The following is a 24387-nucleotide window of genomic DNA, read 5'->3' as shown; positions in this document are numbered from 1 at the left end:
AGCTGCAAAACTGTAAAAAAAAATCCTCCATTCAGTCTTCCAGTCGTCCTAAACCTCGTACCACCACACTTTTTGTCAGTTTGGTAGATCTTGCATTGCTAAGAATAAAGGATAGTGCTTTGGGTTCTCCAAATGATTCTTAATATTGGGTTCTTCCAGGTTGGTACATGGCTGTGGAGCTTAGCCGTGGTGATCAAATGAGCCCTGCTGCTCTGCAAAGTCCCACAATGAAACAGGCCAGTGCCACCTGCACCGTGCACTTCTACTACAACATGTATGGAGAGGGTGAGTTTTTCTTTATTCAGTGTAAATGTACTGCCACTAAAAACACATGTTCATGCTCTCTTGTATGTGAGTTTGCACGCAGTCTTTAAATCTGTGCATTGCTGCAGACATAGAGGAACTGACTGTGCTTCTAAAGGAGGGCTCCAGGACCACTGCACTGTGGTGGTTATCTGGTAACCAAGGAGATTCATGGCGTCATGGTGAGGTTACAGTTGGTCGAACCCCTCAGGACTTCACCATCCTGTTTGAAGCCTCCAGGGCCTTCAACAGTCCTGGACACGTTGCCATTGACGACATAGATTTCACCAACTGCTCCCTGCCTGGTAAACTCGACCTGCTCGACCTGCTCGACCTGTAGCACTCACTTTATGTCACTTGGCTCCTTTTTGCAAGATGATTTTCAGTGATGAAGGATTTTTTTTTTTGTTGTTTCCCTTTCAGAGTCTCAGCCCTCATGTCCAGAGAATATGTTCAAGTGCAACAACAGTGTGTGTGTGGAGAGAAACCAAGTGTGTGACTTCAGTGATGACTGCGGGGACCAGACTGATGAGATCGACTGTGGTGAGATGTCACAAATGTCAAAGGGTTAAATATGTCGCAATATATAGATACACTGATACAGTGTATCTATATACAGAAAGTCATGCAGTTGCAGCCTTTGTGCTTCCTATTGTCCTGAACATTGTTTCATAATTTCTGTTAAAAGGTTTAATAGTTCAGTAATTTTTTATATTGAATTGGAGCAATGTATATTCAAATTTAAAAGCATGGATAATGAAAAGTTTAACAGTTTCTTTTTTAGTATCATTCCTGATTTGCTTGATTTCCTGTAAAATGTAATAGTATGTGATCTGACATAGGTATATATATTTTTAAAGTTTTTATTTTAGTTTCAGCAAGTTACATAATTAGAATCATAACTTTGGTGATTTGAAAAAAAAAAATTCTTAGCTGTATCCACATGGTTTATAGAAAATTTAACAAAAATAAAATTAAATTTAAGTAAATTGAATAATGATAAACAACAGCAATTATAATAATATGTTTAAAAAAAATTGAAACATTGATTGTAATGGTTCAAGTGAAATGGAGGTACAATTTTTTAGTTTCTTTTTATACGGCATGCTAAACGAGATGGGATAAGTTTGGAAGACAGTTATATGTCTTATTCAGAGGTGTTTTTCCAGCAAATAGGACAACTACTGGTTTCAGCCTCTCAAATTTGAGAATTTGCTGCTTTTCTTAGTACCACATTTGTATAAAAAATCATTTGGTTTTGGAGTTTTGGTCAGACATTCAGGTAGCAAGACTTTGAAAACATCAGTGTGGGTCACCGTGAGATGGGCTTTTTCACTGTTTGGTGAGACATGCATATTCACAGTTTGATGTTTTTGTGTAGCAGTTCATAATTTGTCTACCTCTTGTTTTCTTTTAACCAAAAACAATGTAGAAACACATGCTGAGCGGTGCAGCTTTGAACAAGGCCTGTGTTCCTGGGCAAGAAGTGATGTGGACACAACTGGAGCTGAGTGGACGCGTCACAGAGGACAGGAAGCTTGGCCCGGACTCAGGCCTCCCAGAGATCACACCAAAAACTCTGCTGCGGGTATCACCTTCTATGAGCTGCTCGGTTATTGACATAATCCTCAAGGGCTTTGACTCTGAACAGTTTGCTACATGGTTAACCTTTTGAAACCTACAAAAATTGGTTTGATTTCTTTAAAAGAGAAAACATCGGAAAAGGGCAAAGACCAACAAGGCAAAAAAATGTCCCACAAAGTAAAGAAATATAAGTAAAAGGTGACAAGAGAATGATCCATTCATTTGCTGGACTAAAAGGTAAAGAAAATATATAAAAAAAATAAATAAATAAAACAATGTCCAGAAAACTACATTTATAATTATTATAATTTTATATTTAATTGTGTTGCAGAAAAAATAAGACATACTTAATTTTTTTAGCAATTTTTGTAGATTTTGTTTTTGTTTTTTACTTTTCTTTTTCCACCTTATTTTCAGGTAATTTTCTAAAGGTTTTTTTTGTTTTTTTATTGATTTATGCTGATTTTTGGGCCATGGCTTATTAAGGACCTCATTGCCTTCTCATCATATTTTTGGAAGAAATCAAACCAATTGGCACAGGTTTGGATGGGTTAATGCACTTTAATTTCCTCTGTAGTTAGTAATACTATACTTTTACTTTACCATTTTCAATTTCATTACACAGGTCACTTTATTATCCCTGAGACTGAAGTGACTGAAAAGGGTCAGACGACAGAGATTCTCTCCAAAACATTACTACCCAGCTCCAACTGCACTGTGAGTGTACGCAGGTGCATGTTGCATATGACGCCGCTGCATTAGAGCTGCGATGACTCTTATTGTTTCCATGTAGGTGAGATTCTTCTTCCTCAGCCTGAATGATGCTGCAGGCAGACTGACAGCCCGGTCCAGGACGCTTCAGTCTGGTAGTGATGACGCTGTGATATGGCTCAGGGGAAACTCACAGAGTTACAGCTGGCAGAGAGCAGAAGCCACGTTCTCCTCCTCAGAAAACAGCAAGGTCAGTGATGACACAGACAGTAAAATTTCAACCTTTAAAACCTGAGCAAATTGTTTTGATTTGTTTAAAATTGGCAAAAAATGTCCTGCAAATTGGAAAAAATTATTCAAAGAAAATTGCCTGAAAATTGGCTGAAAAAGAAAAAAAAATGGCAAAATTCCATTTTAAATTATTAAAATTACATTACATTATAATTATTATTAACTTATTCTAACTATATATATAAATTATTCAAACTATATTCGAAAATTGATATCTAATACTTTTATTTATAGTTATTATTTGTCTTTTATGTTGGAACTTTTTAAGGTCATTTACTCTTCTTTTTACTTTTATTTTGTGTGTTAATTTTCAGGTTTTTTTGCAACTTTTTACTAATATCTTGATAACATTTGGGTCATACTGTATCCTGTTGATTTTCTCATGACTCCAAATCAATACTAATCTTGCTCCATGTCTGCTCTATGTGTAAATAAGCAACTGTTTGCTTACAAGTGCCCCCAGCTGGCCAGAATGATAAAATAATGCAAGTTTGAATAAATTAATATCAATGGCATTGATACTTATAGAATGTAGTTTAGGCGACCATAGTGGCCGTATTTTGAGATCCTCGGGCTGAGGTCAGAGGTCAGGGGCCTGGGGCCTGGCTGACAACTAAAGGGGGCAGAGTGTTTGCAGTCAGGGCCCTGTGGCTATGAAATGATCCGTCTGGGGAAATGGGTCAGTGATGTCCTTTAAGGGCCGGGACATGAGCGGCTGTGGCTTAGAGGTAGAGCAGGTCACCCTTTAATTAGAAGGTTGGTGGTTTGATTCCTGCCTCTTCCAGCCAACATGTCAAAGTGTCCTTGGGCAAGATACTGAACCTCTCGATGGCCGTTTCATGTGTGTGTGTGTGTGTGTGTGTGTGTGTGTGTGTGTGTGCCCTGACTAATAAACAATAGACAACAACACAACTCTGTATTATAAATATGGCCTTGACTTTAATTTAAGAATTTATTTTGTGTTTGACCGCTGATGAAGACAGAAGTTGGTCAACAAGGTTAGAATGTATTTTTTTAAGATTATCTCCAAGATTATCTAATTATGTCCTCTCAGATTGTCTTCAGATATGAGCGAGGTGATGGTCTCAGAGGGCTGGTTGCACTGGATGACATCTCCTTCTCAAGAGAGTGTGTATTTGACCCTGAGAACAGCAAACTACCCGACACATCATCTACCGCCGCCCCACCGACTTCCTCTAACACATCTCCAGCCACACCCTCAACCTCAACTGCACCGCCCCACCCCTGTCAGGTAAACTACTGGCCATAACAAGCTCATGGCTGCAAAGACAATTCTGTGAAACATAAAGTAATCCTCTTAACTTGTTGAAAATAATCCGGAGCTACTGTTCTCTTTCTTTGGTGTTGCAGGATAATGAGTTTTTCTGTTGGCGTTCAGACAGAAACATTTGTATTCTGGCCGCTCTACAGTGTGATTATCGTACAGACTGTCCGCAGGGGGAGGACGAGGATGGCTGTGGTGAGCTGCGAGTTGCATTGACTGCATTCATTTAAAACAGGCGGTGCGGGCCTGTTTGACTGCACAAAGTCCTACAACAACAGTTCTATTTATGTTCAGGTGAATTTATCAGCAGGCTAATAGATAGTAAAATACCCACTCACCCCTTTTCCAACAAGCACATGTAAGCAGGTTTTTCATTTATTTATTTACAATTTTACATCTATACAAATAGACATCCAAAAAAACGAACAAAACACAGTAATATCCACCAAAGGGACTTAACCACAGGGCAGTGCCACAGCATATGAGTTCCTACTTGACCACAACCATGCCAGCAGAGATCAGAGGAGTTTGGGTCTATTTTCTTGAGACTTATATGTATGTATGGAGATTTTTTTAAAGATGGGAACATGCGCTAAAAGCATGTTCCCAGTGGTAGACTGCTTTTCCATTGCCAGTAGACCAGAGCAGTGTACACGGCTCTGCAGTAGACAAGTGAGCCTTTCTGTTTTCATTTTTCTGGTGTGTCGTGTTCAACAACACAGATTGGCTGGAAAAAACATTAGTTAACAGTAGAAAGCAGCATGGAAGACAAAGAAAATTTCACAATGTCTACTTCTTTTTGATATGCGTTACTTAATCAGTCCCTCTTGTTTGAGTGCTGCTTGAGCAGAGACGGACAGTATTGTATAGCAGCCTGTCATTGCATCTCACCGGCAAAAAGGCTAAAATAAAAACATCCTACCGAGTGTTGTAATTCCATCTCTGCCAATTGAAGCTGCTTGACCCAGGAGGGAGTGCCAATTGTAACCTTTCCCATTAAATACAAAAGCCAGATGTTAGCAGGTGTTAGCTGTTTTTTTTTTGTGCGGTGGGAAAGTGGCTTTAGTCATGTGATCACTGATTGAGAAAGTATATTCCCGCCAGATGTAATGCATACCAAGAACATGATTAAGCAGGTAAGAAAGTTTAGTTTAATTTCATTTGCTCACAGTTTTGACCTTTCATATGTTGAATTATCAGGTAACCTGATTAGCTGTATGATACACTTTTCCCAAACAGTAGTTGTAAGGTGAGATTAGTTTTTGCCTCCTCGAATCTAATGTCACCAAAATAAACTTGTATGTATAATAAAAGGTATATCCAAGTTGTGATGACAGTTGTTTAGTTTTATCTTAAGTTCATACTTAAAAGAGTAACAGACTCTTCTTCTCCTTTGTTGCACAAAATGTTAAAAAATGCAGATTGTTTCAATACACTTTTGCAAAAGCATGTGATTTGCTGTGCAGTTTTACTCATGTCTCTCTCAAAACTTTCAGGTCCGTGCACGTTTGAGAGTAACCAGTGCCAGTGGACTGACATTAGTGATGGAGCGAGCAGGTGGCAGAGACAGAAAGCCAGTAACAACACCGAGCCACCCACTGATCACACTACAGACACAGGTGACTTTAGTGGCTAATTGACTGATTGAATAGTTTGTTGACTTTAATGGACACGCAGGAATAGAATTAGAGGGATGACATGGCCCTCACATCATTATAACTACGCTCGTCAGCAGCCCAGTCACTAGAATAAATGTTGGCATTGTGTGTTTGTGCAAAACACAGATCTGTTGCATTTGTGTGTTTTATACATATATAAAAGTTTCTAATCGGACTTAGTTCTTATAACATCTGTGAAAACTTAATTTGTCATTGGGAGGTGGAGGGCATGGTGGATGGCATAATACCTAGGCGTAACGGCTGCAGACCACTGTTGGAGACAAACAAACAACAATATCTACTGCTCTGTAGCAAGACATCTGTGCAAATTAAGAGCCATAATTTTGTGCCACTAAACCAGCTCTTTTCTAAAACAAGGCATCTGTGGCTTTTCCAGATGCACTTATGCCTCCAAACAGTCTGCTTTTTAGCGAGAAACTGACAGCATTTCCAGCTGTGATTGAACCGCCGAAACCGGTTGTTTTTTAGTGACAGCGGCAGCATTTCCAGTGGTTCCTGTGCCACCAAAACCCTTAAATTTTAGTTTTTGGCAAGAAATCAAGGGCATTTGCAGCTGTGATTGTACCATCAAAACAGAGCATTTGAAGCCAAAACATATTTCCCTGACCATAACCAAGTGTTTTTTTTGCTGAAACATAACCACATTAACAGCAGCATTTCAAAAACATAAAGTTTTAATATATCTGCTACATAATATTGTAACGTCACAAATGTTATATATCCGCGACTTGCAGAAACATACAGTGCCAGCATTTATTGTGGTGACTGGGTTGCAGTTAAGAGTCAAAACTGTCGAGTCAGGGTGTTTTCCTTCGTTCTCAGGCTACTACATGAGAGTGAATTTCAATGGGGAGTCCAAACAGAGTGAGGCCCGACTCCAGAGTCCCTCACTCCCCCCCTCATCCCCCTACTGCCAGATTCTGTAAGTGATGACCACAATGCTGATGACCACGTTTCTCTCGTTATCATCCCTATCATGTTTGTAAGATATTTGTTTTGATACACAGTCAAATATTTTAAGTATGAATTGCTCAATGCTCTCCCCCGCCCCCATCTTTCTACCACGCAACTCTCTTCCCAATCCAACGCTCTCTCCCTCTTCCTTCCTTCTTTCCTCAACGCAGGTTTCACTTCCACATCAGTGCAGAGAGTGCTGGGTCACTCAGAGTGCTTATGCAGCAAGCTGAGGGGAGTGAAGCAATCCTGTGGTCACGCAGTCACAACACTGTCTCCGATTGGACCCCAGAACTTCTGCCTGTAGGCCTGCACCAGCAGCCTTATAAGGTGTGTGCTCGTGGATCCATCGAACAGTTTAACTGTTTTAATTTAAGAAGCTTGCATGCAGAGCACAAGGGCCCTCTGCACGGTTTGATGAGTACAATAAAACATTTAAATTGGGATATGATCTTCACAATCACCACATCTTAATCCAGTTCAATACCGATGGGAGATTTTGGACTGTTGTGGCTGCTTGTGATGGCCCAACAACTCACCAAGAATCCCGACTGTTAATTCACAGCGAATCTACATCTAAATACATAAACACACATTGTGAAAATATGTATATATACAATATAGTTTGAACACGTCAAGTAATTCTTCTTTACTGTAATTTAAAAACATTTCAGTAGACTGTATCTATCATATGCAGTATATCTGAATGTGATTTTAAAAAAGTATATTAATCATGTTACTGTATTATTGTTGGTATGTGCTATATTGCTAAATATGTATGAATAAACACAGGTCACCAGTTTATTAAGTGCATGCATCTAAAAAAACTATAGAGTTTGGAGATTACAATATTGTTTAATTGTATAGAATAAGACTGAGTGGTGTTTCTAATATTAAATCTATCCTTATTGATATACTTATGGCTTAAAAAATATTACACTTGTCAGTATAGTGTGATGTAATTCACGAGCACCATCACTTTGGCTGCTAAAGTGATCATAAACATCTTTTTGAACAAAAAAGCAACTTTTAACCTTCATGACGACAGTATTTATTGCAGAAATGTTGTATTAGTTTTAATATTCGAAACACCACTCAGTGTTATAATATACAATTATTCTGCAATAATAATCATTTCTATTCTTAGGTTTGGTTCAGTGGCATGAATAGAGCGACTCAGACGGACTCTACTGCTGGAGATCACAGTGTTGCTGTGGATGATATCTCTTTTCTAAACTGTGAAAAATCCTACCAACCACCAGGTTAGTAAGCTGTACATCAACATTACATGTGGATTTATTGGACATAAGGGAGACATATTCATAAAGGTGAAAGCATCAAGAAGGACGAGTGGTTCATTTTTGATTTATGTTTCCCTCCTCAGCTCTGTCGGACTGTGGCTGTTCTTTTGAAGACGGGCTGTGTGTTTGGATTCAGGGGGCTGAGGACCAGCTGGACTGGATCAGCAGGTCTGGTCCCACTGAGACCCCAAACACTGGGCCTGCTGGGGACCACACTACTGGCAAAGGTCACTTTTATTCCAAACTATCTTTAGACAAGCATTCACCCTAACACAAGGTCTGAGCACATCAGCTGTCCCCTGATGACGATAAAGCCTCGGGGGATGAGGGCCAGTATTTTGCTTGATCTGGTGAAGTCGGTTGATATTCAGACCAAGAATTTATTGCCCTTGCTCCACTCATTTCGACTAATCTCTATTAACAGCTATGTGCATATAAATTCAATTCTAATACAAAGCGAAGTCATTGTGAGACGATAGCCGATGGGCTTCAAAATAGCATCTCTGCCAGAGCATTTCATTTTTACACACGGACTGTTCCCTGCAATTCAAACATGATATGTCAGTACTACTCAGACTTCAAATGGACTACGAACGGAAACCAGAACACTTCCAATACCAACATCTTGTACTGCAGCCTCCAGATTCTGCAAATATATTAATCGATTGGAATCACTATGGGCACCATTTTTTTTATTGTGTCAGTTAAGTCAGGATACAATACTTTTGCAACTTTGAATGTTATGCAATATGCAGAGCATTGTGAAAATATATATGTCGTGATTTATAACCCTTTTTAACTGCAAATTATGTCCCTAAAGGAAGACATTGTCTCACTAGATAAAACATGTTAACAATTTTTTCTGTTCATCTCATTTTAGACATTCTTATTGCAGAAAAATGGACTGAAAAGGCGACTGATTTTGTTACACCTAGTAGGCAGTCAAAGGTTTAATTTATATTTGCAGGATTAATAATTCATATAATTAAAAGATTTATGCATGGCGTATGTGTGTTGATACAATATTGATATGCAAAATATTGCAATACTAGCAAAGGTCACTGTTATTCCAAAGTATCTTTAGACAACAATTCTTCTAAAATATTACACAAATAACTGAAAAGTAGTGTTGTGCAAATCTTAATTACGTTTTGTACCAAAAGTACAAATGCTGTACAAATGTATGCTCTTTCACAGGGAAATACCTTTACATCGAGAGTTCCCCTCCGAGTGTGAAAGGAAACATGGCCCAGCTGAAGTCCTCTCTGCTGCCACCTGCTGGTGAAAAAGGATACTGTTTCACATTTTGGTACCATATGTTTGGAGCGACTGTGGGCTCCTTAAGGATGCTTCTGCAAACAGCTGATCACTTGAAGAAAACTGTGGTAAAGCATGCAGGAAATTATAACTTTTTTTTAGTTTATTGTATGTTTTATTAAGCATAGAGATACACAGAGGTCAGAGAGGGACATTTTTTTTCATTAATGATTGTTTTTTGAGTCTGGACATAGAACTTCCCTTTACTACAGTGTTAGAAAAACGGCTGTGAGGTTGATTGAGAAATATTTGTGTCGGCTCCCACAGGGTTTTCTCTCTGTTATTATACTTTTCACAAAGTTGTGAAACACTGATTGCAAAATAACATTAATACGTTGTATAATGTTGAGTGCAAGCTGCACAGTTTCAGCGTGTACCATGGTGTCGCAAAAACCTCCTCACATCCTCATTGTGACGAGTGAATCAGCCTCCTGTCTTTCCTGTAGGTGTGGCAAAAATCAGGAAATCAGGGAGACAAGTGGTTGCTGGTGCAGAGCCATGTGACCCTGCAGGAAGTCCACCAACTGATTCTGGAGGCTACGGTGGGGGGAGAGGCGGGAGACATAGCCATCGATGACATCGCCCTCAGCAGTGGACCATGTCCGGCCTCTGGTAATAAGAGAAAAACTGTGCATACTTAATGTTGGTTCAGTAGATAGACCATTTGTTTCCAACCTGGGGGAACTGACCTCCATTAGGGGTCACCAAAGTGGGTCGTCGCAAGACCTTTTTCATTTTAAGGGGTGTACGAAACAAAAAAATAAGGCATGCACGATAATAACAGCAAATTATTTGTATTGGCTGATATTGGCTTAAAAAGGAATTATCAGAGTCAGCCCACATACTGATAATATTGGCATTTCATCAGTATTGGCCAATATCAGCTTTGAAAAGAAAATCTCTGCTTTTTTTCTTGTTTTGCACAATTAATGAATATTACATACATATAAATCCATTGTATTTCCTGTCTCCATCTGCTGGTGGGCCGTCACAATAAGAGTATGCATAATATGATGTTAATTCCACCACGGAAGAGACTTAATGATCACAGAAATTAAGTGGGGGGAAAAGGTGGATATATCAATATCAGTTAAAGTTTAGGTTCTTATTTAAGATATAAACTCAAAGGATACGGGCACAGTGATATTTGAACACAAGCTATGTTCTCAGAGCTGCTAGCCTCTGCTAAACAGCCTCATCCTGCATTACAAAAGTATGCAGCCGAAACAAACAAAAACCTAATGGAACAATGGCCAAAGCTCAAGGTGAAGAGAACACTGAATTTGTGGCAAAAAAATGTCAAATAAGCATGTGTGATTGTTAAAAAATAGCAATATATACATAATAATGACAGAGAAAAGTTCCTAAAAATATCAGAAAAACACATATCGGAAAAAGTATTCACATAAAATAATCTGCTCAAAATTCATTCAAATTGCTCGTCTAACTTTCTGCAGTTATTGGCTTCTTTGGTCAGTTATTTTTATTGAATGTAATATGGAATATCCATGAAATATGTCATCAATGCAGATTGGTAACGATGACCTTAGACTGTATTTCCTCTTACTTTGTTGACTTCCGTATGTAAATATTTTTGCAAGATCAAGATTCTTTAGAAAAAATATAAAAAAGGCATTGATGAGTATTATTCTCTCCTCAGTGATTCATATCTACACAAGCATGTCATCCTCCTTCACGTCCTCTAATAGGTCTCTTCTTTATTTATTATTATTTAGCCAATTTATCTAACAACCTTTCTGTTTAACATCCCACTAAGACTCCATCCCATACAGTGTTTTTGCATACAGCAATACTTTGCTAAATATATGCACTCTTTTATAACACAGTTCAAAACGTTACCTTGCAGATATGTGCGACTTCGAGGAGGGGAGCTGTAACTGGCAGCAAGAGACCACCGATGACTTTGACTGGGTCAGACAGTCGGGCTCCACCCACAACCCCAACACTGGGCCCGACAGCGACCACACCACCAACACACCCCGGGGCCATTACTACTGCCTGCCCTCCTCTAATGACGACCGCAACGGCCAGAAGGCTAAAATGTCTTCACCTCTGTACCCTGCAGGTGAGACAGTCACCTGTGTGTGTGTGTGTTGTTGTTTTCCCACATTTAGCACCATAAACAAAAATTAAATTCAGAATAAGCAGTCAGCTTACACTTTTTTGTATATCTCACAACCCCTCGACACACTGAGTCGCACCAAGACAGGACAAAAAAAATCATTTATCAAATGTCTCAGTAGAGACACTTGATAAGACATTTGAGTGCTGTGTGATTGTAGCGTCCCGCAGGACAACTCCGAGATAAATATCTCCTTTCTCTGCCCAATAAAGTGGCCTCTTAAATAATTAATTTTTTAACAGTGTAAAGTGATGACTTGCACTGGCAATATTACTTCAGTAAAAATATTTAACCATATACAGGAAAATGTACTTGAAGTATCAAAAATAATACTTCATATATCATAAGCTCTTTATGTGCTTTGTATGGAACATCCTAATTTGTAAACTAACTCTAGCAGTCAAATAAATGTAGTTAAAAAAGTATAATATGTCACGAGTAGAAGTATAAAATAGCATAAAACTGAAATACTAAATATGGTCAGGCCAAGCCCAAACCCAGGTGATCAAAAACCTGAATTTCTACCGTAAAAGAAAACTATAATATAATCCTTTATTGAGGATTATATTATATATATAATAGTTTTCAATACTAAAACATTTTTGATGTGTTTCCTCGCACCGCTTCTCCCTCTCTCTCCCCTGGTCCTCCTTTATTTTAGCCCCTTGCTCCATCACTCTCCCTCTCACAGTCCTCTCTTGATTCAGTCCATTTAAACTCCTACAACAGAGAACTGACAGTTTAATTTAAACATTGTCGTTTAAAGCTGTGTGTGGAGTTAGTCCCGTCAGTTTCTAGCAGGCAGCTCAGTCACCTCCATGTTGAGAACCGATTGCAAACATCTCACCTGCTCTGAATTTAGAGCCCCTTTAAAATCACAGTACTGAAGTAAATGTGCTTAGATACACCCCACTGAGGCTTTTCTCTCAAATACAACAAAAATATCTGGATATCTAAGGGTTTTAAGTTGACGCATGCACCCTGGATAATCATTGTGATGTTTCAGTCATCTGATCTGTTTTTCCGTCCCCTGGTCCTTCAGGAAAAGGAGCTTGTGTGCAGCTGTGGTACCACATGTATGGCAGAGACATGGGGACGCTGAACGTCTACCAGCATAGTGAAGACGGGAAGCAGACTCTGATTTTCTCTCAGACGGGAGATCAAGGCCGGCTGTGGAGGATCGCTCAGGCATCACTTCTGCCTCATGTTCAGCCGTACAGGGTGAGTCACCATGATCCGCCCAAAAGACTGAGTGGTAATAATACAGGGTTATTTTGGGAAAAGAGATATATGGTGGAAATCAAGTACATTTACTTAAGTCCTGTACTTAAGTGCAATTTTGAGCTTTTTGTGTCCCTGATTATTTGCGTTTCTTTTCACTTTATACTTTATTCACATTACCATAGAATGGCAGTGTTTTTGATTAAATGTATTTAAAATATGTATAAATTTCTTTTGATTATTTTTAATAAGTATTTTTCTGGACAGAAAAAATGAGATGTAAAAAAATTTGTTTTAATTTTTAAAAGTAATTTTATCTGTTAACACATCTTATTTTTGTTATTATATATATTTTTTTTAAAAGTATGTGTAAATAAAAAGAAATGAAAAAAAAATTCTTATGTTTAAAAAACAATATATAACACAGTTTCCTTCTCATTTTTTGAGGCAGCCCACCATAATATAAATATCCAGTGGCATATATTGATATCCATTATTATTATTATTGTTTGTTAGGTGTGCTTTTGTAATATATATACATATAGACAAGTTGATGCATTTTTTTCAGAACCAAGGCAATGAGCAGTTGAGTTTCATTTTCACTGTGCTTGGTGGTCTGCTGCTCCATCTGTGTCCAGAGTATGCACTATGCTCCGAGAATGTGAAGCAGTGAATAACAAAATGGTTATAATTTTTTTTTTTTTGCAAGCCAACCCTATAAAGACAAAACTATTATATAAACTAATGGATTTCCATTAATTTCCATGATTTTCTTTTTGATATTTTCAGTCTAAAACTGTCAAAATGAGACAGAATGTGATCTAATGGGATTAAGATTATCTCTGTAACACTGATTAATTATATATATTAAAACTTACAGTCCGCAGGTTCTATCGTTGTATATCTACAGCTCTCTCTGTGTTTCAGATCGTGGTGGAAGGTGTGAAGGCTGGTCCCACCCAGGAGGGAGACATGGCATTTGATGATGTCCAGCTGACAGACGCTCAGTGTCCTCCTCCGGGACACTGTGACTTTGAGACCAACATGTGTGGCTGGAGCAACCTGGGAGGAGAAACTGACCAGGGGGACTGGCTCCGCGGCAGAGGAGACTCCCCAAACCCCAACACTGGACCCAGTGTGGACCACACCACCAACTCGAAACACGGTAATAACACGTTCATGTAACACTGCGACTCTGTGTTTGAACAGGAGCGTGATTTAATCTAACTCATGTAAGTTTATAGAAACGTCATGCCTTGGATTCAGCTGTGTATCAAAAGTGCTTTTCAAATTTTATGAAGGCTTAAAGTAATTTATAATTAAGCAACCGGCAACTTTGAGTGACAGGCTGTCCGCCGATCGTGTCCTCAGATTTATTATCAGCGTCTTTCTCTTGTTATTTTTCTGTGGTTTTGCCATTTTTCCACCAGGTTACTATTTATATGTGGACAGCTCAATGGGTGAGTGGGGAGACACGTCCTTCCTGATCAGCGATGTTTTCCAGCCGTCCACTAGAGGTCACTGTCTGACCTTCTGGTACCACATGTATGGCAACCACGTTGGGACTCTCAGGGTTTACATAAACGACAGGTATCTGTTTGTCAATGCCTGATGAGTTAGCAACATTAAACATGCACTGTGCTCTGATAACATTTATCATTTTAAATTTGTGCTGTCCTGTCGCGTAGAAAAATGCATGCTGGAGGAAACGAAGAAGGGAATCTGACATGGATTGAAAACGGAAACAAGGGAGACAAGTGGCAGAAGGCCAATGTGTCTGTTAAACATACAGAAGCATTCTGGGTAATAATTAGCTTTGGTTTCATCATATTAAATGCAGATAGTGTTAGGATGAAAAACCTTTTTGTTTTAGTTGACCTTTTACTATTTGCCAGTGGTGGAATGTAACTAATTACATTTCTACAAGTACTGTACTGTAACTGCACTGTAACATTACGTCCTTCATTAGAGGCAGAGTTTATTGGTACTGCGTGGTGAAGTGGTCGCTCCCTTTTTTAAAGTCCTGACCTCACCTGGGTGCTGTGGTGATACACACCCATAAACATCCTACAGTCAGAATCTGCAAAAAAATACACCACCACATACTTGTATTGGGTCTGAAGTGATGATCGAGAGGGAGTACTTTTGTATGAGTCCATACATTGTTTTTAGGACAATCCTGCAGAGTTCATCTTGTAAAATAGCGCACAAGAGCAAAAAAAAAAAATGTTTAACTTCCTGGACATTTCTGATAAAGTACAACAGTACTGGAGTCAGTTTAAAGCAAATGTCAGTCACTTTTATAGTGTGGTAACTTTTATTGACACATTAATCAATAACATCAGTTTTTAGTGGTGTTTTCTGATTGCTGTGCTGTATTTGAACACTTGTTTCTTTGTGCCAGTTTGTGTTTGTGTATCAGAGGGGGATGAATGTAGGCGGGGATGTTGCTCTTGATGACATCATCATCCTCCCCGGCGGCTGCTACTCTGAGCCCCCCGTTGACCCTCCTGACACTAATAACGGTAACATGAAACCCTCCTCGACTACTTCAACTGAACAGAAGATAATTCTGTAGCTGTGAGAAATAAAAAATCCTGTTCTGCTTTATTCGTATTAATTGTGGATATGATTTTAACTACAGACTTGATCACCAAGTTTGCCCATTTTAGCAGCAATTTCTTGAAATATTTTTTGATATATTTTTGTGTTATCCATTTTTTTTTCATGCTGTCAACTAATTCCATGAAAAAACACAGAAACCAACAATACGTTTGTCCATCTCATAGTGCTTTTAGTTTTCACTTTTCTGTTTGTGGCATTTAGCTCTGTACCAATTTTTCTTACTGAAAAATAAAATCTGATTAATAGTTATTCCCTATAACACCTGATCAATATAGTTAATGGCAAAGATTAGGCGCAAAGGAGCCAATACATTTTTCGTTCTTACGTAGGCGAGGCTGGGTGCATTATGGTTTCAGGTTGTCTGTCCATACAGCCGTACATTTGTCCCGTTCTTGTGAACTTCTTCGTGGTCATAGGTCAAAGGTGAAGGTCACTGTGACCTCGTCTGTCTCATTCTTGTAAACGCGATATCTTCAGGAGACCTTTAGGGATTTTTTTTTAAATATGACTGAAACGTCCACTTGGACTCAATGATGAGCTGATTAGATTTTGGTGGACAAAGTAAAGGTCATTGTGACCTTGCATCCGTCTCATTTTCATGAACAGAATATTCAAACTATATTCAAGGTCCACTTTGAGTCAAGGATGAAGTGATGAGAATTTAGTGGTCAAATCAAGGTCTCTGTGACCTTCCATCCGTCTCATTCTTGTGAATAAAATTTCTCAAGAAAGTCTTAAGGGAATTTCTTCAATTTGGCACAAACGTCCTTTCGGACTCCATGATGAACTGATTAGATTTTGGTGGTCAGAGGTCAAGGTCACTCTGACCTCTCGTGTCATGTTTTTGGCCCTAACTCAAGAATTCTATTCTAACAAAATTTTTACTCGCATGTGGGATAAATTCATTTTTCATTGTGATCTTTTTTTGTTAAAAAAAAAAACATTGGCCATGCCTAGCCTCACTCTTTAAAAATGTTAATATTAGAACAAACCAATCAGACAATTCCTTAAGAAAATGCTCAAAAGTAAGGTGTTTCTAGCCTTTTAAGTTGGGATGTGTAGTGTAAAATGTTGGAAAGTGTGATGTTCAGTGTTCTCATCATGTTTCTCTGGGTCTGCAGTGATGTTGTCCGCAGGTCTGGCTGTTGGTCTCACTCTGCTGGTTGGCATCGTCATCTCATTTTTCCTCTTTATGCTGAACAGGAGGTGTCGCAAAACGTACGTAATTGTTTATGTGAATAATTTGTTTAGATGAAATATAATGATTTAAAGCTCACATTTCTGCTTGTGTGTCTCAGGAATGGTCCGACAATTATAAATGACGACGCACTCGACCAGAATGCTGCATTTGACCTCTATGACTGCAAAATACAAGTAAGTAAGCAAGACTCATTAACAAAACATGTCGTTCAGCCTTCACAGAGCCCAGATGATTAAAAAAATATATATACATGTATTTGTTTCCTCCCAGGACACACAACATGGAACTGAATCTGACTTTTCCTTCTTCAACAATCTGTATAATACGTCACCACATGAAAATGACGCCGCAGTGGCTATATCTGAAGCTTAGTTCGGATTAATTGACTTCTATAAACCATGTATTAGTTTGTAAATTCTGCCTGTGTTCTAGGAGATATTGATTTCCATTAAAACCGTTATTTAGAAGATGAAATGTCGATGGTAGTCACTGTGGCATCATGCTGAGAAGAATGAATCAAAGGATGGAAATTCAGTTCAATAAGAAAGTATCAGTGACTCTTTAGTTTTATTAATGACAGCTGGATTATTAATTACTTGAATGTAGTTATTGCTTACTTTACAACCCCTTGACTGAAGATTAGGGAATATTCAGAATACAAACTCATTTTTATAAAATGGAATTAAACCCTGTGGTAACTCGTTTTATTTTCGTTGTTGATTTCTATTTTACCTAAAGCCTACAGTGTTTAAAAATAAAATCTATATTTTAAAGATGTAGTATTTCTGTTCTGCTGAAGCTGAAGTCACAACTTTTTTTATGCCTCTGTAGCAGTGGTTACATTGCCCAGACGCATAATGTTCTTCGGCTGTGTTAAAGGTAGAGACATATATACAAGCTATATATTGGATGTGGCAGTTTTGCACTGTAAACAAATACAAGTAGATGTAAAAACTGTGAATATTCTGAATAAAAAGCACTAATGTTCAAATAACTGATGTTGATTAATCGTTTTTATTTTCAGTGATTTATATTATTCTAAGTACCAACGATAACAATCATTTGGAGAAAAAAAATGAGCAAAGTCTGCAAATCAAAGTAAGACACTGCAACTGGCAGTGAGTGGTGGAGTTTGTATGCAATAACATTTAATGTTTAAAAAAGTAAACTTGCAGTAGGCTACTATTATAAATAGTCAGTTGTCCATATTTTCTTTGATATCATATGAGGACTGGGACTAAGTGCTTTTTTTTTTATTAAACCTGATCTGCAAGGTGGCAAAAGCATTACAAAACAGTAACAAAAGGCAAAAAATGAACAAGCATGCAAGGTCAGGGGTTAATATATATAGTTATAGTTATATATTTATAATAGTAGCTTACCGCTAGTTTACTTTTTTCTTTTACATGATGTTATGATGTAATTATATTCAGGTATACATTAAAAGGTGCAGATGGACTGTTGCACTCTGCAGTTTATGGTTGCACGCCACCACCGCCTACAGGAGTAGACTAAACCATTTGAACTTTTTGGAGGGGGGGCGGCACAGTGGCAATACTAATTTTTATGATACAATAAGGAATTTTTCTAACAATGCCACAGCCAGCATTCATATTTCAGTTATAATACTGATTATATTTTAAAATAGACCTTAAAAACAAACGTATAATCTCGCACTTCAGAGTTGAAAGTGCCGTCCGCTTGTTCCGCAATCCCCCCAAAGAAACTTTTACAGTTTCCTTATATCCTATACAACCAACGCCCAAGCTCGGGCTATGCTAAAAACCTTTTTTACTTTTTATTTTTTTTGTTCAGTGCCAGATCTCACTCACATTTTTCTTTTTTCAGACCAGCACCCACACTCATACACCCACACAAGCAGAAAAAAACGACACTTTAAAAGCTCTTTTATTTTCCACCGCGTTAAAGTCCAGCTGGTCACCCGTCACGTCGCACGTCACTACACGCGTCATCACGCACAGAGAGAGCGAGAGCCTCCAGAGCTCGTGCAGCGAGAAGCGAGATCGAGGAAAGGCGACTCGGAAAGAACAATGGGAGTCACAGTTGAGACCATTAGACCAGGAGACGGTGAGGATATTTCTAATCTAGTGACTAGATAACTTTAATTTGTCTACTTTTTAAATATACGGCCGTGTTTTAATCCACGTTTCCCCCCTTTTTCAGGAAAACGTTTCCCGAAGAGTGGGCAGGCGGTGAAAGTGCACTACACTGGTAACGTCTTTTTCTTATCGCTGTTTGGTCAAAGGTTATTCAGTCCCTCCACGTGAAATGCCAAAAAAATCAAACCCTGATTAAACGTGTGGGCGGTTTCTAATGTAATCCCAAAGAAAATGTATAAGTTGCCGTTTGCTTTACCGAGCGGTCGGTGGCACTCGTGTCTGCGGCTGTAGAGGCAGTAACGGTCTCCGCTTAGCTTAGTGCAGCTCAATGATTGGAAACGGGAGTCCAGCGGGCAGCATTGCTCTGCTCCAGAGTTAACAATCTGCTCACCGGCACCCAAAATCATCACCTGATTACTCTTTATATCTCCTTTCGTCACCGCGTAACGTTTAAAAAAACCCGAAGTACAAAAACAGTTTCGCCGAGCTGGCGGTTTCCTCTGGGCTTTGTGCTAAGCTAAGTGGCTAACCGCCTGCGCTGCTAGCTTCATATTCAATGCAGAGAGCAGCGATGCTCAACCTACGGCCCGAGGGCAAAATCGGGCCCCCACTTGGGTGCCAGGTGGCCCTCCAAAGATGTTCTAATTGACAATAAAACAAACTGATTTTTTATTTTTATAATGTTAACATGCTTAAGATAGCAAAGCATCAAAATGGGGTTTGTTTATTTAAAACTAGAATGCAGTGGAGGATCCCCCTGACACGGACTCAAGCTAAACCCAAGTGTCCTAAAATCCTAGAAATACCTTGAAATCCTAGAAACATCTAGAAATCTTTGAAATGTCCCTGAAACGTATAAATGTCTTACAATCATAGAAATATTCCAGAAGTCCAAGAAATGTTTTTAAATCAGAGAAATGTACTAAAATCTGTGAAATATCCTAAAATCCCAGAGACATCCCAAAATTCTCAAGATGTCCTAATGTCCTAGAAATGTCCTAAAATCAGAGAAATGTTCTGAAATCTGGGAAATGTCTTAAAATCCCAGAAACATCCTAAAATCCAAGAAATGCCCAAAACAATGAAAAAATGAAAATCCTAGAAACGATTTTAAATTCTAAAAATGTCCTAAAATACGAGAAACGTGTGGGGCTGATGCAGCTGCCCCACAGCCTTTGCCACCTGTCATTTTGCAAAAGTGGCCCTCAAGCAAAGTACGTTGAGTATCCACGGCATAGATGTTACAGTGGTATCAATCCTCACCCCAAAAACTACTCCTTCAGCGTACTTAGTGAGGTTCTGTTAGATTATGTGCACTGGCTAATGTGTTTTACACTCAATCACACTATATTCAAAGAGACTGCTCTTTATTAGGTGGCTGGGTGTGTGTGTTTTTTTAATCCCGCAAGCTACAAATATTTTTCCGGTAGACTCCCTGAGTGTCTGGTGGAAAATGCATGTCCCTCTCTCCTTCATCAGTAGTTGTTATATTTGAAAATTTACCCATTGCTGTTAAATTAGTAAAAAGTTGAAGATGAAATCCTGGAGAAAAAAAACCTGTCATGCATGCTAGTTTAGTTCATATAAACAGTTTATTTTAGGCCAAATTTTATATTAGAAATAAATAATAAAGTGATTTTGATGTAATATCACTAATTCAAGATCACCACACATCTGCAGTAAAATTGATATAAAATACAACCATTTAAAGTTGTATGCCCCTCCCCTACGGGGGCTATGGGCTCTTTTCCACTGCTTATAAAGTTATTTCATATGCGTCCCCCTTTTTGCACCAACCCCTTACCCTCTCATTAATTAACGTTTACAAGTCTTCATGTTTGTGGGAAAGTGATGTAGTCATAATTTTAATAACAATTCTGTTGTTGTTTTTTTGTTCTTAAAAAGGCACGCTGCTCGATGGAAGCAAGTTTGACTCTTCAAGGGATCGAGGGCAGCCCTTCGAGTTCAAAATTGGACAGCAACAAGTCATCAGGGCTTGGGATGAAGGTGTAGCTCAGGTACATTAAGGAGAGAGGCTTTAAAGGGGCACTTATCCAGTTTTTACACATCAAGAGGAACGTTATCATTTTGGGTAACACTACTCGACCTATGAAGTAGGGCTGGGCAATATTGGTCTTCTTGTGCAAAGCAGTTAAGATAGAATAATAAAATACTGCACCGCTTGCAAGGCAGGTCATGGTTAATTCCAATAATAGTTAACCTTTTTACACTGAGATTGCGCCATAGAGCCGCTTTTAAGTCCTTTCTATGTGCCTCCTTTGTATTTTGGTGGAGAACCAAATAATGGCGGCATCATTTTGCTCCAGTGTGTGATTTTATATAGCATGCCAGCGTCACAGAATCAAAAAAAGTGTGACTGGTGTTACGTTAAGCACAACAGCGTCAACCTCTAATGTGACATATAACACATTCGTCTGCAGTGTTTTTTAAACAGGAACGATGGTACAAACATTCATTTACCCTCCCTGTTATATGGCAGCTGTTCTTTTGAGTTAGCTGCTAACTGCTGCTTTTCGATCCCTCGCAGTGGGTCGCGTACATAACACATCATCAAAGCGTTACACAAATTTACCCATGATCCCATCGTGCTGGCTGTCGTGTTTATACAGACAACATTTCGATGTTGTTACTGCCTCCCGTGGCAGCTTAAACTCCGTCCTCCCATTCAGAGATCGTAATTTATAAGCAGAACGGCGAGGCGGCAGAACGGCGCGATATTCCCGCCTTGAGCAGGCGGTGTAAAAAGGGCAACAAGTTGTCCGTGCAGCTGTGAACTGTCAGTGCGAGAGGCTTGGACTAAAGATAGCACTGGCATTCTCTTTTGATATATCAGTTTCATCATCTGCTGTCTTGACATCAGCCTGATTTTAAGCGGACAGCTGACTCGCCATCGTTAGCTTTCCTGCAGGTGCACACAGACCGAACATTTCTGCACTTGAGCGTGAACTCCCACGACAATAACAAACAACACTGATCTGTGCGCAGCTGTCGAGAAGACGCCGGGAATGGCTGCACATGGAATTAAGACCGTCTTCTAAGCAATTCATGTTTCACTTTATGTGACAATTTAAGATTTATTTGCACAAAACAACAGAAATACAACATCAGAAGAAGACATGGTCGCGTGGGTGAGATTAAGAAACTGCTTTGGCCTTATAAGGAATTCATCTCAATAAAGTCACAAAAATACAAAAGTCACGTTATCAAGAGAAAGAAACAAGTAAGCAAAGGGCAAATAAGCAGAAATTAGAAATTAAATCAGCGACGTAAATGAATCACAAAAAAATGAAAACTCAAATAGCTTCATTACATATCATGAAATATAATATCTACGTAACTTTTTGACTGAAAATATCGCTGTTGTGCGTGTTGTATAACTGCATTTTCACACCGTATCCATTTTGCACAAAGCAGGAGGATGAATTTGAATTATTCAGAATATTTTGATCAGTCGCCCAGCCGTGCTGTGAACAGTGTTATATAATGTCTTCTGTGACTGGAGGAGTTTTCTAAGATCTGAAACAATGAGGGGTGTCCCGATCAAGTTCATTTTTAGCCCCCGATCTGAGTCGTTTGATATCGAGTATCTGCAGAGTCCAGATCCAATACTTTTATTTACCTGGAAAATGCACGGTGCACACTTCAAGTACTGCCGAGTTATTGAAATCAACCAAGTGTGTTTGGTTTACAGTTTAATAGTTCTGCAATGCAATATAAGAAAAAATATTTGCAGGCATGAGTTTTTTTTTGTATTTTATTTTTTACAAAAACAACAACATAAACAATACTGTTACAATACCTGATACTCATCCCTCAGATTCGATCGCAACATCCCTAAAAGAAAAAAAAGGGTTGTCAGCTTGTCATCAAAAAAATAAACGTAACAGAAAGCACAGTTTACGTAACATGGTAAAGGAGGGGCTAAACTATTGATTTGCATTGTGGGAAATGTAGGATGCAGCATTTTTTTGAGTTTGACCTTCACAAGGGACTTAAAGTTAGATTATCTCTGCCTCTTCTGTGCTGATATTTGCTTTTTTTTTAAAAAAAAAATAGAACTCTTGTTAGTCCCCCCGTTTTTGTGAACGTTCATTATTTAATCACCGAAGTACGTCTTTCACAAAAATCAGCTACTCAGTTTCAATCAATATTATTACCTCTCTGTAACTTGCTCTTCGCCTCCTCCTCAGATGTCCGTTGGACAGGTGGCCAAGCTGACCTGCACGCCGGACTATGCGTACGGCGCTCGAGGATTCCCACCCGTCATCCCACCAAACGCCACTCTCATTTTTGAGGTGGAGCTGATCAGTTGTTGAGGTCAAAGGTTGCTTTTCAGAGTTTCATCCACCATTATCTCTGACACATAACTTTAATTTAAGGTGTCGTCAGTAGCGTTTCTAAATATGAATAAGTCATTGTAGAAAGAATTCTGGTATCTTGGTATGATTGAGACAAATTCGGCTAATGCTGGTGTTATTGTTGGTGCTAAAGTTACACACAGATCAAAAATAGCATTAAAACACGGCACAACGGTTTGAAAAAATATCCTTATTTCCTTATGATTTATGTGGCCTTCATTATTACATTTGACTTATATTTTTTGCATTTCGATAGTTCATCAGATACAAACGTGTGCCATAAAACCTAATCTGGACCAGTCAAACTGAATCTGCACAAAAACATCCTCTTTATACGTGGTTATTCCAGCATCTCAAAAGTAACATTGCAATGATTATCATTATGTTAAAAATGCACATGAAACACCTTTCAGTGAACTTGTTTTTATTCTTGCATAAATGTCTCCCCTCAACAGGTGAATGAATTCGACAGCCTGAAACTTTGACACGATGTGAACACTTAAAAACCAATAATGGCTTATGAGTTAATTTTTCATCCCTACTTGTGTTGCCTTTTATCATGTTAGATTTTGAATCCTGACCTTTTTACCATGATCTTGGGTCTTGGGTTAAAGGCCTCAAGTGTCCTTGTGTTATGTCATTGTGCTTTTTTGATTTCACTTCCTTATTGTGTCATCGTTAGAAATGCTCTTTTCCGTGAGTATTGCATTCTTACATTAAAAACAAAAGTATACAAAATGAATGCGTCCTTTATTGTCCTTGATGTGGCTTTGGCTTGTGAACAAGTAATTGTGATAACAAACAGCTGCTCATTTCAGGGTTAAAGTCAAGTTTTGCAGCCTGTTTTAATAACAGGTTTTTTTTTTTTGGTTTTTTTTTAAAGGACTGTTAAACATTTTAATATCCAATGATAACTTATGTTTACACAGCTTTTAGTTATGATAAATAGTGTAATTTTGGTGAATTTTAAAGAAAACGTGGAGGTTTGGAAGGCATGCTTTTCTTTTTTTAAGAAATAGAACAAAAAGTTATTTAAAATCACAAAAAAAATTTAAAAATTGCCATTTAAAAAAAAAAAAAAAAAAAGACATGCCCTCCAACCAGCATGTCTTCTTCTTTTCTTTTTTTTCTTTTTTTCTTTTAAAAAAAGGTAAAAAAATAAATACAAGATAAAGCAGTTTGAAGTTTTATGTCCCTCCCCTAAAACCAAAATGTCCATCCCTGGTGCTTTAATTAAGCACCTGGAAAAGGACCTTTTTGTACTACCCCCTTA

The 24387-nt window shown here is 38.5% G+C and overlaps 3 protein-coding genes across 4 annotated transcripts; all 3 read left to right on the top strand.

Moving 5' to 3' along the window:
* The first annotated feature begins 272 nt into the window (after positions 1–272).
* LOC121951223 (MAM and LDL-receptor class A domain-containing protein 1-like) lies at positions 273–6779 on the top strand. Its single transcript, XM_042497477.1, has 10 exons — positions 273–285; positions 393–608; positions 727–846; positions 1736–1891; positions 2513–2604; positions 2681–2848; positions 3944–4141; positions 4261–4369; positions 5671–5793; positions 6676–6779. The coding sequence occupies exons 1-10, from the start codon at positions 273–275 to the stop codon at positions 6777–6779; spliced, it is 1299 nt and encodes a 432-aa protein (XP_042353411.1).
* Positions 6780–9432: 2653 nt separating this feature from the next.
* LOC121951945 (MAM and LDL-receptor class A domain-containing protein 1-like) lies at positions 9433–17585 on the top strand. Of its 2 annotated transcripts, none has more exons than XR_006106411.1 (11): positions 9433–9493; positions 9872–10037; positions 11293–11511; positions 12611–12789; positions 13717–13954; positions 14220–14379; positions 14478–14592; positions 15194–15314; positions 16618–16632; positions 16713–16788; positions 16886–16974. XR_006106411.1 is itself a non-coding variant. In XM_042498445.1 (11 exons), the coding sequence occupies exons 1-11, from the start codon at positions 9455–9457 to the stop codon at positions 16985–16987; spliced, it is 1512 nt and encodes a 503-aa protein (XP_042354379.1). In that variant the 5' UTR covers positions 9433–9454; the 3' UTR covers positions 16988–17585. The 2 variants fall into 2 exon arrangements, 1 of the variants encoding a protein (XP_042354379.1); XM_042498445.1 differs by having other exon boundaries at positions 16536–16632; positions 16886–17585.
* A 979-nt stretch (positions 17586–18564) lies between these two features.
* LOC121951748 (FK506-binding protein 1-like) lies at positions 18565–23852 on the top strand. The gene is made up of 4 exons (XM_042498202.1): positions 18565–18703; positions 18800–18847; positions 20641–20753; positions 22947–23852. The coding sequence occupies exons 1-4, from the start codon at positions 18667–18669 to the stop codon at positions 23070–23072; spliced, it is 324 nt and encodes a 107-aa protein (XP_042354136.1). The 5' UTR covers positions 18565–18666; the 3' UTR covers positions 23073–23852.
* Positions 23853–24387: the final 535 nt, after the last annotated feature.

This window comes from Plectropomus leopardus, chromosome 12, assembly GCF_008729295.1.
Source record: "Plectropomus leopardus isolate mb chromosome 12, YSFRI_Pleo_2.0, whole genome shotgun sequence".
In the NCBI taxonomy this organism is placed as follows: Eukaryota; Metazoa; Chordata; class Actinopteri; order Perciformes; family Serranidae; genus Plectropomus; species Plectropomus leopardus.
This window is presented reverse-complemented; position numbering and strand designations above follow the sequence as displayed.

Coding starts and splice junctions, on each gene's coding strand:
- LOC121951223 (XM_042497477.1), top strand. Junction 4,370..5,670: donor GGAGGACGAGGATGGCTGTG/GTGAGCTGCGAG, acceptor CAAAACTTTCAG/GTCCGTGCACGTTTGAGAGT. Junction 5,794..6,675: donor TGATCACACTACAGACACAG/GTGACTTTAGTG, acceptor CTTCGTTCTCAG/GCTACTACATGAGAGTGAAT.
- LOC121951945 (XM_042498445.1), top strand. CDS start 9,455: ATGCTTCTGCAAACAGCTGATCACTTGAAGAAAACTGTG. Junction 9,494..9,871: donor ATCACTTGAAGAAAACTGTG/GTAAAGCATGCA, acceptor TCTTTCCTGTAG/GTGTGGCAAAAATCAGGAAA. Junction 12,790..13,716: donor CTCATGTTCAGCCGTACAGG/GTGAGTCACCAT, acceptor TCTGTGTTTCAG/ATCGTGGTGGAAGGTGTGAA.
- LOC121951748 (XM_042498202.1), top strand. CDS start 18,667: ATGGGAGTCACAGTTGAGACCATTAGACCAGGAGACG. Junction 18,704..18,799: donor GACCATTAGACCAGGAGACG/GTGAGGATATTT, acceptor CCCCTTTTTCAG/GAAAACGTTTCCCGAAGAGT. Junction 20,754..22,946: donor GGGATGAAGGTGTAGCTCAG/GTACATTAAGGA, acceptor CCTCCTCCTCAG/ATGTCCGTTGGACAGGTGGC.